This window comes from Furipterus horrens, unplaced genomic scaffold (assembly GCF_987537825.1).
Source record: "Furipterus horrens unplaced genomic scaffold, mFurHor1.1.pri manual_scaffold_5, whole genome shotgun sequence".
NCBI classification, from domain to species: domain Eukaryota; kingdom Metazoa; phylum Chordata; class Mammalia; order Chiroptera; family Furipteridae; genus Furipterus; species Furipterus horrens.
The window spans coordinates 14236533-14250634 of record NW_028327175.1 but is presented as its reverse complement, the minus strand read 5'-3'; the positions used below and the strand labels follow the sequence as shown (position 1 = coordinate 14250634).

At 38.1% G+C, this 14102-nt stretch overlaps 1 protein-coding gene across 1 annotated transcript in view; it reads left to right on the top strand.

Moving 5' to 3' along the window:
* Nucleotides 1-7447: 7447 nt before the first annotated feature.
* The window catches only part of CDH6 (cadherin 6), a 59544-nt gene continuing 52889 nt past the window's right edge, over nt 7448-14102 (top strand). Inside the window, exons 1-2 of the mRNA XM_090276204.1 lie at nt 7448-7639; nt 12794-13151. Coding sequence (XP_090132330.1) covers nt 12924-13151 — 228 coding nt within the window. The 5' untranslated portion in view covers nt 7448-7639; nt 12794-12923. The remainder of the gene's footprint in view (nt 7640-12793; nt 13152-14102) is intronic.

The following is a 14102-nucleotide window of genomic DNA, read 5'->3' as shown; positions in this document are numbered from 1 at the left end:
CACCAGCTGGTACACTGTTACAGATGGGTTCCTAGAACACTCACCTAACAGGGGAAGCTTGTACTACAAGAAGCCCACTCTCCAGAAGATAATACTGGTTATGGGGGGGTCCCCCCTCGTATTCCCAGAAGTGGCATCTCTGAGTCAAAAGGCAGTTCCATGTTACTTTTTTGAGGTATCTCCATACTGGCTACCACTGTGGCTGCACCAGTCTACATTCCCAACAGTGCACTAGGGTTCCTTTTTCTACACATTCTCACCAGCACTTGTTGTTGATCCATCATTGGTAGCCAATCTGGCAGGTGTGAAGTGTGATATCTCATTGTGGTTTTTAGTTTGCATGTCTTTGATAACGAGTGATGTTGAGCATTTTTTTAGGAGCCTAGGCTGAGCTGCTTTGGCTCACTAAAAAATCAGAATAAAGGGGTCCTGGGACAAGCTGCTGCTGCTGCCCATTGCTCCCTGGTTGCAATCCTCATGGAGGCCCTTAGGGTTTAGGAGATTCGTGCCTCTGAAGGGGGTGGGGGAGAAAAATGAATGTGTGCTCCTGGGAGGGAGAGAGTGGGTGATGTTAAGCATTTTTTATATGTTTATTGGCCATCTGTGTATCCTCTTTGGAGAAGTGTCTATTTGGTTCTTTGCCCATTTTTTAATTGGATTATTTGTCTTTCTGGTGTAAGTAGTATAAGTTCTTCATACAGTTTGGAAATTAACCCCTTATCAGCTGTATCATTGGCAAATATATTCTCCCATATAGCAGGTTCCTTTTTCATCTTGATGGTGGTCTCTTTAGCTATGCAGAAGCTTTTTAATTTGATGTAGTGCCATTTGTTTATTTTTTCCTTTATTTCCCTAGCTCAAGGAGACATATCAGCAAAGAGGTGTCTGAAATTTTACTGCCTATATTTTCTTCTAGGATTTCATGGTTTTGAGACTTACATTTAAGTTTTTTATCCATTTTGAGTTTATCCTTGTGTATGGTATAAGTTGGTGGTCTAGTTTCATTTTTTGCATGTACCTTTCCAATTTTCTCAACACCATTTATTAAAGAGACTGTCTTTACTCCATCGTGTGCTCTTAGCTCCCTGTCAAATATTAATTGACAATAAAGATGTGGGTTGATTTCTGGGCTCTATGGTCTGTTCAATTGGTCTACATGCCTATTCTTATGACAGAATCAGGCTGTTTTAATTACAATGGCTTTGAAGTATAGTTTGATATCAGGTATTGTGATACCTCCAACTTTGTTCTTCTTTCTCAGGATTGCTGAGGCTATTTGGGGTCTTTTTTGTTTACATATAAATTTTTGGAATATTTGTTCTAGATCTATGAAATATGTCATTGGGATTTAATAGGAATTGTGTTGACTCTATAGATTGCTTTGGGTAGTATGGGCATTTTAATGATGTTAATACTTCCAATCCATGAACACAGTATATCCTTCCACTTATTTTATCTTCCTCAATTTCTTCAATGTTTATAGTTTTTGGAGTACAGGTTTTTTATCCCCTTGGTTAAATTTATTCCTAGGTACCTTATATTTTTTTGTTGCAATAGCACATGGAATTGTTTTCTTAGTTGTTGTTTCTGATAGTTTATTTAAATACCACCAATTTCTGAATATTAATTTTGTATCCTGCTACTTTGCCAAATTCGTTTATTAGATCTAGGAGGTTTTTGGTGGAATCTTTAGGGTTTTATATATATAGTGTCATGTCATCTACAAATAATGGCAGTTTTACTTCCTCCTTTCTAATTTCGATGCCTTTTACTTTTTCTTCTTGTCTAATTTCCATGACTAGGACTTCCAGTACTATGTTGAATAAGAGTGGTGAAAGTGGACACCCCTGTCTTGATCTGGATTGCAAGGGAAATGTTTTTAGTTTTTTTGCCCATTAACTATAATGTTGGCTGTAGGTTTTCATATATAGCCTTTATTATGTTGACGTATGATCCTTCTATTCCCACTTTGTTGAGAGTTTTTATCATAAATAGGTGCGGTATTTTATCAAATGTTTTTTCTGCATCTATTGATATGATCATGCGATTTTTATGTTTCATTTTATGTAATAGATTACATTTATTGATTTGCAAATATTATACCAATCTTGCATCCCTGGGATAAATCCCATTGATCATGGTGTGTGATCTTTTAAATGTATTGCTGGATCCAGTTTGCTAATATTTTGTTGAAGATTTTAACATCTCTGTTTATCAGGGACATGGCCTACAATTTATTTTTTCTTTTTATGTCTTTACCTAGTTTTAAAATTAGGATTATGTTGACCTCATAAGAAGAGCTTAAAAGTCTTTTCTCCTCTTGAATTTTTTGGAATAGTTTGAGGAGTATAGGTATTAGTTTTTCTTTGAATGTTTGGTAAAATTCACCTGTGAAGCCAACTGTCCCAGAACTTTTGTTTGCTGGGAGGTTTTTTTTATATATATATATTGTTTTAATTTCATTGGTTGTTATCAGTCTTTTCAGGTTTTGTGATTCTTTTTTGTTTGAGTTTTGGAAGGTTCTGTGTTTCTAGGAATTTGTCCCAGGTTGTCCAATGTTTTGGGCATATAGTTGTTTATAGTATTTTCTTGCAATCTTCTATATTTCTGTGATATCAGCTGTACTTCTCTCTTTTGTTTCTGATTTCATTTATTTCATTCCTCTGTTTTTTTCTTGATAAGTCTGGTTAAAGATTCATCAATCTTGTTTTTTCTTTTCAAAGTACCAGGTCTTGGTTTCATATACCTTTTCTATTGCTTTATTTTAGTCTCTATGTCATTTATTTCCACTCTGATGTTGATTATTTCCTTCCTTCCACTTACTCTGGGCTTTGTTTGTTGTTTTTCTAGTTCTTTAAGGTATAGGGTTGGATTGTTTATTTGAGATTTTTCTTACTTTTTAAGGTAGGTCTGATATGCTATAAATTTCTCTCTCGGGACTTCTTTTGCTGTGTCCCATAGATTTTGGGGTTGTTGTGTGTTCATTTTCATTTGTTTTCAGGTAATTTTTTATTTCTTCCTTGATCTCATTGGTAACCCATTCATTGTTTCATCACATGCTATTTAACCTACATGTGTTTGAATGGTTTTGAGTTTTATTTTTGTAGTTGATTTCCAGTTTCATGCCATTGTGATCCTCAAAGATGCTTGATATGACTTTAATCTTTTTGAATTTGTTAAGACTTATTTTATGTCCTAACATGTAGTCTGTCTTTGAGAATGTTCTATGTGTGCTTGAGAAGAATATATATTCTGCTGCTTTGGGATGGAATGTTCTGTAAATATCAATTAAACCAATGTGATCTAGTATGTTGTTTAAGGTCACTGTTTCCTTGTTGAGTTTTTGTCTGGATAATCTATCCATTGCTGGCAGTGGGGTGTTAAAATCCCCTACTATGATTGCATTGCTGTTAATCTCTCCCTTAAAGTCCACCAAGATTTTCTTTATATATGAGTATTTAGGTGCTCCTATATTGGGGGCATATACGTGTACAAGGCTTATATCCTCCTGTTGTATTGATCCCTTCAGTATTATGTAGTGACCTTCTTTGTCTCTTATTATAGCCATTGTTTTGAAGTCTATTTTGTCAGTTATAAGTATTGCTTCCCAAGCTATTTTTCCATTTCCATTTGCATAGACTATTTTTTCTTCCGTTTACTTTAAGCCTATGTGAATCTTTTGTTCTGAGGTGGGTCTCTTGTAGACAGCTTATATTGTATGTGGGTCATGTTTTCTTATCCATTTAGTTAGACTATGTCTTTGATTGAAGTACTTAATCCATTTACATTTAAGGTTATTATTGAAAGGTACTTACTTATTGCCATTTTTTTCTTTATGCCTATGTCCCTCTCTCTCTGCTTCTTCTTCTTCTTAAAGCAGATCTTTTAACGTTTCTTGCAATACTGGTTTGGTGATAGTGAACCCCTACAGCCTCTATTTTTTATTTATTTTTGTCTAGGAAACTCTTTATTTCACCTTCAATTTTAAATGACAGCATTTCAAGATAGAGTAGTCTTGGTTTCAGGTTCTTACTTTTCATTACTTTGAATACATCATGCCAATACCTTCTAGCCTGAAGTGTTTCTCTTGAGAAATCAACTACCACTTTTCCAGAAACTCCCTTGTAAGTAATTCACTATATCTCTCTTGCTGGCTTTAAGAGTCATTCTTTGTCTTTAAACCTTGACATTTTAATTATGATGTCCTTGGTATGGGTCTCTTTGAATTCATCTTGATTGAGACTCTCTGTGCTTCCTGAACATCTGTGATGTTTCCTTTCACCAGATTAGGGAAATTTTCTGCCATTATTTCTTCAAACAGGTTCTCTATCCTCTGCTCACATTCCTTTCCTGCTGGTATGCCTGTGATGCAAATGTTACATTTCATGTTGTCCCAAAGTTCCCTTAAACTATCTTTATTCTTTTTCTTTTTGCTCCCCTGAAGGAGAATTTGTGTGTTTTTTTCTATCTCTTCTTCCAATCTCTGATGCAATCCTCTGCTTCATCTAGCCACTTTTTATTCCTTTCGGTATATATTTTTTAAGTATATTTTATTGATTATGTTGTTACAGCTGTCCAATTTTTTTCCCTTTGCTCCCCTCTGCCCAGTAACCCCTCCTCACCAGCAACTCCACCCCCCCTTAGTTCACGTCCATGGCTTGTGCATATAAGTTCTTTGGCTTCACCCTTTCCTATATTATTCTTAACTTTCCCCCATCTATTTTGTACCAGCCAATTATGCTTCTTAATCCTGCACCATTTTCCCACTTCTCTCCCTTCCTCCCTCTCTGCTGATAACCCTCCAAATGATCCCATAACTATGATTCTGTTCCTATTCTGGTTTGCTTAGTTGGATTTTGTTTTTATTTTCTAGAATCTGTTGTTGATAGTTGTGATTTTGTTGTCATTTTACTGTTCATAGTTTTGATCTTCTTTTTCTTAAATAAGTCCCTTTAACATTTTATATAATAATGGCATGGTAATGATGAAGTCCTTTAGCTTTGCCTTGTCTAGGAAGCACTTTATCTGCCCTCCCATTCTAAATTATAGCTTTGCTGGATAAAGTAATCTTGGTGATAGGTTCTTGCTTTTCATCACATTGAATACTTCTTGCCTATCCCTTCTTGTCTACAAAGTTTCTTTTAAGAAATCAGTTGATAGTCGTATAGAGACCCCTTTGTAGGTAACTCTCTGCTTTTCTCTTGTTGCTTTTAAGATTTTGTCTTTGTTTCTAACCTTCGACATTTTAATTATGGTGTGTCTGGCTGTGGTCCTTTTTGGATCTAGCGTGTTTGGAACTCTCTGTGCTTCCTAGACTTGTACATCTATTTCCTTCACCAAATTTGGGAAGTTTTCCTTTATTATTTTTTCAGATAAGCTTTCAATTTCTTGCTCTTCCTCTTCACCTTCTAGCACCCCTATGATTCAGATGTTGTTACATTTAAAGTTGTCCCAGAGGTTCCTAAGCCTCTCTTCACTTTTTAAAATTCTTGTTTCCTCATTCTGTATTGGTTGACCGTTTTTTTTTTCTTCCTTACGTTCCAATTCATCGATTTGAACCCCAGTTTCCTTCCCTTCACCATTAGTTTTGTGTGGATTTTCCTTCATTTCACTTAGCACAGCCTTCTCTTCTTCCCTTATGTGTTTGCCATACTTAAGCATATCTGTCAAGACTGTGAGCAACTTTATCACAAGTGTTTTGAATTCTACATTTGTTAGGTTGGCTAGCTCCTCCTCTGTTAGGTTGGTTATCTCCTTGTCGCTTAGTTCTCCCACTGGAACCTTGATCCATTCCCTCTTTTGGACCATACTTCTCTGTTTTCTCATCTTGACAGGCTCCTGTGTTTGTTTGCCTCTGTGTCTTAGGTAGAGCTGTCACACCTGTTACATTGTAAGGTATGGAGTCTTAGGTATTCATTAGTACAGAGCAACCTGTTTCACCACATTGTGGCGCTGTATGGGGGGGGTTTGAGAGGGAATAGTGCCACCTACTCAGCATTCATCCCTTTTCCAGGCACTTCTCCAGTTTTCCATATGGGACTGGCACCTCTCCAGCTGTTGCCATGGCCATTGTTCCCAATGGGTGGGTTTGTGGTCATTCTAGGACTATGGGGGCCTTTAAAACAAACAGGCTCTTCTGAGAGGTGAGCAGTTTCTTCCTCCACCCCCACCCCTGCTGGTTTGCACAGTTAGAAGCAATGAGGCTTTATTTTCCTTGGCACTGGGACCATGAGCTGCATGGTCTGGTCTGAGGCTGGGAACACTCCCCAGGTGTCTGCCCCTAATTTTTAAAACATGTGACTGTGCTTTCCACCAGCCTTCCACTGCTGCTGCCACTTCTACCACTACACTGCATCCTCTCCACCCTGGCTCCGCCCCTTCTACCTATCTGGATGAGTATTTCTTCTTTATATCTTTGTTTGCTGGACTTCCATGCAGCTTGATATTCTGGAACTTCTGGTTGTCTCTAATTTTGAGATAGTTGTATTCCTTCTTAGTTGTGGAGATGCAGTGTGTCTGTCTAGGCCTCCATCTTGGCCAGAAGTCCCCTTTCAGTGTATTCTTAATTTCAGATATGCTATTCTTTATTTCCAACTGGTCCTTTTTCATAGTTTCTTTGTCTTTTGTCATGCTGTTGTACAAGAGTTCTTACTAAGTTCTTTGAGCACCCTTATAACCATTACTTTCAACTCTACATCTGATAATTTGCTTGCTTCTATTTCATTTAGCTCTTTTTCTGGAGTTTTCTTCTGTTTTTTCATTTGGGGCCTGTTTATTTGTCTCCTTATTTTGGCTGTCTCTTTGTGGTTGTTTCTATGTATTAGATAAATCTATGACTTCCAGTCTTTGTAGGGTGTAGTAATTATCCTGTGGAACCCAGTGGCACAGTCTCCTTGACCTTCTGAGCTGGGTGCTCTAGGAATATCCCTTGTTTGGGTTTTGTGGGCCCTCCTACGGTAATTGAGTCTTGATTGCTGTTGGCCCATTCATGCATGGGATCGACCCACAGGCTAGATGATGGTGAGATCACTGCATGCAAGCTGCTGTGTTGGTGCTGACCCAAAACAGGAAAAAGAAAGGGGAAAAAAAAGAAAATATACATATAATAAGAAATAATGGTACATAAAAAACATAAATAAATACGTAAATATAAAAATAAAATAGAACATAAAAAATTGAAATTAAAATTGAAAAATAAGAAACCAGAAAGGGAAAAAAATGAAAAATCAAATTAGAAAGAATAAGAAAAGAAAAATAGAAAAAAGAAAATAAAAAAGAAGAAAATTAAAATATATAGAAAAGCAAGAAGCAAAAAATATTTTAAAGCACAAAATTAAAAATTTTTTGAATCAGAAGAATGGAATTTCCCTCTGCAGAGTTTGGTGCCTGCTGCAATTTCCCTTTGGATATACTGTCTTTGAAGTTCGTCGGATCCTGCTCTGTTGTTGTCTGGTGCTGACTTCTTGGCGTATTGGTTCTGGGCCCCTAGGAAGGACTCAGGCTCAGGCTAATGGATCTCCGGTGAAAGGGAGGTGCTGTTCAGGCTTCAGAGGAGGTGTTGAGTGTGTCCCTGCCTCGGAGCCACTGAGTCTCCTGGATTTTGCCCTGACTGCAACAAGATAGAATCCCTAGTATTCAGGTGGGTGGAGCCTGCAGAGCCCACAGTTTGGTTCTTCTGGAAGCCAGGAGCCTGTTTCTATCAATCTCCCATGGGATGATAACACCAGTCAGGTTCATGGGAAAGTGGATAGAATAACTTTTCCTCACAGCCAGTCACTAAGCTCCCCTGAGCATGCACAGACTATTACCCAACCCTGACTTCTCTGGTGGGGCAGGAGAAATTCCTAAGGGTAAGGTAATTGTCTGCCTCAAGGCTAACACCAGAGGGAAGGGATTGGTCTGACCAGAAAAGTTGTTTCCTGCTGGTATAGGAGAGTAACTCAGCACCAGATCCCATCCCTGGTGGCTGTCTCCCCACATCTCTCCCCAAAGTCACAAGCCTCAAGCCCTCCTCAGGCTACTCCACCAGAGCCAGGGGAGGTGGCTGCAAATGCAATTTGTACGTTGTCCCTTTAAGAGGGTGCCTACACTTCTAGTGGACTCTACCTCTCCTTGTCTGACAGAAACACTCTGCTTTTTACCCATGGTATGTGGGCATCACTTCCTGGCTCTGGTGCTCTGCGCTGGGGAGCCTGTGCTGGGGTTTTGGTCCCATGCCTCTCAGGGGGAGCCTCCCACAGCTGAAATGGTGTCCTTGGGAGCAGAGCCAGCCCCTTTCACTTCCCATCTTTCCTACCATTCTCAAGGTGGCTCCCTTTATAGCTCCTTGGTTATAATCTCCTCTTCAGCCACTCTTCAGTTGCTAATTCAGAGTAATTTTCCCCCACATTAGTTGAATTTCCAGTTTGGTGAACACAAAATCCACCTATTCCACTGCCATCTTGAAAACTCAGACTATATACTCTTGTGAAGTTGGAATTCCATATGCTTATTAACTGCCAGGCAAACAAATTCTGAAAGTGTGCAATTATCAATGCTACATGAGCCTTGCCTGCTACCCATACATATCCGATTACTCTCTACAGATCACCAAAAAAGGCTTCAGCAAAGATTTAAACTATTTTCTGGATTAACCGCCTTCACATATCAAATTTTAGAAAATACAAACAATCGTCTATAAGAAATTGAAAGTTATTAAAAAATAGCTTCCAGCAAAAAGAAAATTAAAAGGTAGAGATATGATCTATTAAGTAATATTTTAGCCTGATGCTATCGTCATTAGACTGTCATTAGGCAATTTGAGTTTTATTTATTTTTATAGAGTTTTTGATATTTCTAACTGATTTGCTTTCAATGCAATGAGGGGGTAGGGGCAAAAAGGTACAATATCTACTTTGTTTTGCATCCTTTCTCCTTCTACTAGCTAATCCTTTAGTTCTTTCCTGATCGAATAGCCATGCCTGATATTTTAAAATTAGGTGTCCATACATGCCCTTACATCCCTGTCCTTGTGATTTACTTCTCGATATCTTTAAAATGAGCTAGCCCTTTAAAAAAAAATAAAATAAAATAAAATAAAATGAGCTAGCCCATCTGATTACTACTTGTCATGATGCTCTACTGTATTCTGACTGCTCAAAAGCCAGCAGCTTTCCCCTATTTCTCAAAGTTGTCTTTCTAATTTTGAACTTATGGTCATTCAGCACATGAAGCATCCTGGTTTTCTTTTCATCTGAGGTCACACCTGCAGTATGCTTTTTTTCTTTTTTATTCCATGTTTTTAGATTAAGTAAAACCTAAAATATGTATCTCATTTATTTTAATTCTATCAAATTCTTACCCGATATAACATTAGAATATGTCAGACTATTAATTACAAGAACTGTTTGTCCAGTACCATTTTATGAGGACAAAATTACAGAGTTGAAGCTTGCTCTAAATAAAGATGGTTTTTAATATCTTAACACAGCAAAACAGAAAGGGAACAAAAATACAGAAGAGTGTGTAAATGAGTCCGTCCTCCAGTGAACCTTCCATTTTGTCTGTATTCTTCTTCATGTGGGCAGTGGGCGGAAAGCTTCTGCCTTCTCTGTTTTCACACTGTTCCTGTGAAATCCTCAACTGAAGTCTACACAAAGAAAACATTATTAGCAAATGGGCTAATTCTAATTTTTAAAGTGCTTCCATTTCTTAGGGTTTTTTATTTATATATTTTTCATACAATTTATCCCCCTTAGACCCTCTTCCACTGCCCCTACCCCCTCCCCCATGCTGCAATGACCACACTGTTGCTCATGTCCTTGAGTCCTTTTTCTTTTTCGCTCAATCCTTCCACCCCCAGAGCTGTCAGCCTGCTCTCCATCGATGACTCTGTCTCTGTTTTGCTTGTTAGTTCAGTTTGTTCATTAGATTCCACATATGAGTGAAATCATATGGTATTTGTCTTTCTCTGACTGGCTTATTTCACTTAGGATAATGTTCTCCAGGTTCATTTATGCTGTCACAAAAGAATTTAACTTGCTTGGAAATGCTTCTTGGAAAAAAAAATAAAAACTGCTTAAGCAAATGGGAGACCTATGCTATCTTTTATAGACTTGCATTCTGATAGAGATGGGTTCTGTACATGCAATGCAAATAATAGTAATGATAACAATAGTAGTAATAATAATAATAGCTAACACTTATTAATACCTTACTAAGTGCTTTGCATACAATGGCTTATATAATCCTTATAAAACCCTATGAGGTAGCTATTGTATTTAATTACTTCCACTTATAGAAGAAAGTAAGGTACAGTAAGATTAAGCAACTTTCCCAAGTTCACAGAAACTCAGGGCCAGAGCAAGGATTTAAACCCAGGAAGCCTAGATCCAGCACTGGTAATCTTAACCACTGTGTAATCCTGCCTATTAAGAAGAATTAAATGAGAATTGCAAAGTTATATTTCAACAGTTTAAAATCTGTTGGGTATTTTTTAACAATAGAATTTCACAGAGGAAATATATCCCACTAAAAAGCTAACAACAAATACGGATGGACCATGCTAGTTTTGGAAATTTTGAATGTGGAGTCTTTAACATAGACACACACTGCCAAGTTGATACAAAAAGAGATCGGACATAGCAAAACTATATGTCCTAATGTACTTAGAATTAGAAACTGCTAAAATCTGCATCACTTTAAAATCTCATTACCAACTAAGAAAAGAAATTATTAAATACTTGACATTTTGGTATCTGTGATATTAAAAAGAACTAATATTTAATATTTAAGTGGCAACAGCTTGTAGAGTTTGCACACAACACCCACAAGGATAGATTTTTCTTTAAAATGGCCTTTAGAAGTCTGCCCACTAAAGAGCTGACACCTTGCACTCTGCGTCCCTCCTTCCCGCCTGCCCCGTGGGGTGCACAGGGTCTGGCGACAGCAGACGGGTAATTCTTCGCTGCAGGATTTGTCCATGCAAATAATGGAGAAAGAGGGAAGTGTTTAAAAACGTAATTTCCACCAACTCAACCTCACTGTAATAATCTCTACTGCTAAAAATGAATAGCTGTCTTTGGAGGGCTTTTCTCCATATGCTCTCTCAGTACCCTTTATATACCATCCATGAGAAGAGAGAAGACTCATCACCTAATTGAGCATCAGTCGTTCCACACCTGTACCAAGGCCACGTAATGACAAGAATACTGTTCCCTGGCATTTTTCCAGCATGACTAATTGTCACCGTACTAATTTGCTCACCTGTGGAATCTTCAGCTTCCCCAGCCAACTGTCAAGAAGATGCATAATAATGGAATAAAGGTTTTAAAGTGCTGAACACTATGAAATCTTTCACTTATATTCCAACAGAAAGCTTTCACTAAGCCATGTGTTAGGAAGCTGTAATTACTCATTGCTGAGGGGGGAGGAAAAATCTGGTTACATATACATTTACCTGGTAAAATAAGAAGAGACAGTGAACAAATCTTTTCTGACAGAGAAAAAAAACTACTGATCAGATTACCTAAAATGTTTGTTTCTCTGCATTTATTTAGGATGTATGTGCCAGTTGCATTGCTATGATGTTCTGTATTACAAAGCACTTCAATTTTTTTGTTAGCATTATCAAAGAAAATATTTTTCCTATATCAGATAGTGAGGTAAAAGAGTGATTTGTTAGATTTCTTTTTTTAACTTGTGGAAAAGTTTAGGATGGAGATATAGGCAGGTATTACTTTAATTATGTAAAATAGTAAACCACTTTGTGGCATCTTTGCCAAACAGTGTGGCACAAGGATTTTTTGAAATGCTAGGTTGTATTCTTAAGAAATAAGATTTGTCATGGAAAATGATTACCCACAAGTATAACAGCTGACTTTCTGAAATCTTGCACTGTGAAATTAAGATATCTTTGATGCACCTATGAAAATTCCATAGAAATTGTCTGACTAATTTTAATGTATATGCTTGGTTGCTTAGGACATAAGTAAAATTTAGACATAACAGCCTAGGATTTCCTAAACGTTGTTGAATAGAATAGTTCATTTAATTGTCATATTTTATTATATTCGAAGTCTTTCCTTAGCTCAGTAACCTATCCTGTGGTGTAAATTAGGTCATATGAGGAAAACAAGTTTCCTGGTAAAGTTGGGGAAACACTGAATTAAATATAAGCTTGTCATTATCATGACAGAATTTTACTTTAGAAACGTCGATATGCTAATATGCATCCTGAAGAGACGGTGTATGGTCTTTTCAACCTTACTTGACCCAGACTGTTCTATCAGCTCGTCTCCAAAGCCAAGAGTCTGCAGAACAGGCTCTGCCTTGACTTATGTCTACACATCACAGACATTCGACACATTCTAATGAAATTTAATATTATCCACTCTCAGCTGAATTGAAACTGTCTTTGATAAGCTTTGCCTTCAACTTGTTCATGGGGATCAATATGCAAACAGAATCAGAAACACAAACTCATTTCTCCTCACCAGACCTCAGCCCACGTACCCAGGGGTAAAAGGGGAGTGAAATAACCCACCCCTGCCTGTTCACCTACAGCAATGTTATTACTTAAAATAGGATTGTTAAGTTATAGAAAAGGAGGAAGGAAAACAGCAGCTTCCTCTTCAGTCCATGCCATCTAGTTAGCATATCTAAAAAATTGTTTTCCTCATTTTAAAATTGATAGCCAACTTATTTTTGTTGTTTTGCTCTTCAAATTCCTGCCCTCTTTTGCCAGAGCTTATTTGCTCTAACACTGAATTTTAAGCATCTCTAAAAATGCTTGATATGTTATTATTCTTTCCAGATACGCTCTGAGAGCCAAGCAAAGAGCATTAAGGAAGAAGGGAGGAATGCAGTTGAATACAGGGCAGTGAAGACAAGGCACTTCAAGGAGAGAAGTCCCCGCTGCCCAGAGCCCGGACCGTGGCATCAGAATGAGAACTTACCGGTACTTCTTGTTACTCTTTTGGGTTGCTCAGCCCAACCCAACTTTCTCAACTCTGTTGTCTAAGAGGACTAGTGGTTTCCCGGCAAAGAAAAGGGCCCTGGAGCTCTCCGGAAACAGCAAGAATGAGCTGAACCGTTCAAAGAGGAGCTGGATGTGGAATCAGTTCTTTCTCCTGGAGGAATATACGGGACCCGGTTATCAGTATGTGGGCAAGGTAGGACTCCATTGGGCGCTTTGCCATTCTGGTTTTAAAAGCCTGAAGAAGTTACTTCTCATAAGTAGACGGGGAGGATGTCAACTATTCCCCAGTACAGTAAGAATTGTTGCTTATCTGGGAAGACCTTTTTTTCCCCCACTTGAGTAGTTTCAGGCAGAAGACTGTAGCAAGAAGCTGAGAAATGTTAGCCCTGTAACAAAGAAAGAGAAATGCTTCAGCTAAAAAGGAAACGCCCACAACCTTCCACACAGGATTATCATAAATCCTTTAATTTTTACTTTAGCTTGGAAAATAGGGTCCAGCTTATTTTATGAAGTAAGATGTGTTAAAAATAGGAACAGCGTGATCGAGCGCTAAGAAAAAGAAGGTTCCTTTTTCTCGTTCTGAAAGCAAACATTCTGAGCTTTAGTCCTTTGGCCAGGTTCAAAGTAGCTGCTTCTTAACTCTGGTACCTACAGTGCCTGCTGTTCTCAAGCGAATGGACCCTTTGTCCCCAAAACCCACCACTGCCTTACATTGGTTGTCGGTGCTGCGGCTGTGTTCTGTCTTGTCCCAGGTAATTAGCAAGAGCCGGGCATTTCAAAAGCTTGTGATTTAACTGTGGCAAGGTTCACAAAAGAGACAAATGGTTATGGAGAGGTGCTATTTCCAACTGTCATCTGACCGTTTTATTGACTCCAGGAAGTGGTGTGAGGAGGCCTCGCTGATGATGGCCTGTAGCGATTACTGCAGCTGAGTCAGGGAAACAGCTCGGTTATATTGTCATCGTGAGTTTCACTGGCATTTTATCATCTGCTGCAGTCTCGTGGCAGAATACATGCATACTGTAAAGATGTAAAAAAAAAAAAAAAAAAAAAAAACAGGTATGCAGGGTTGAACTGCGTAGGTTCTGTGTTTCATAATATGGTATTGATAAACAAAATGGTCGTCACAGGTCCTTCACATGAA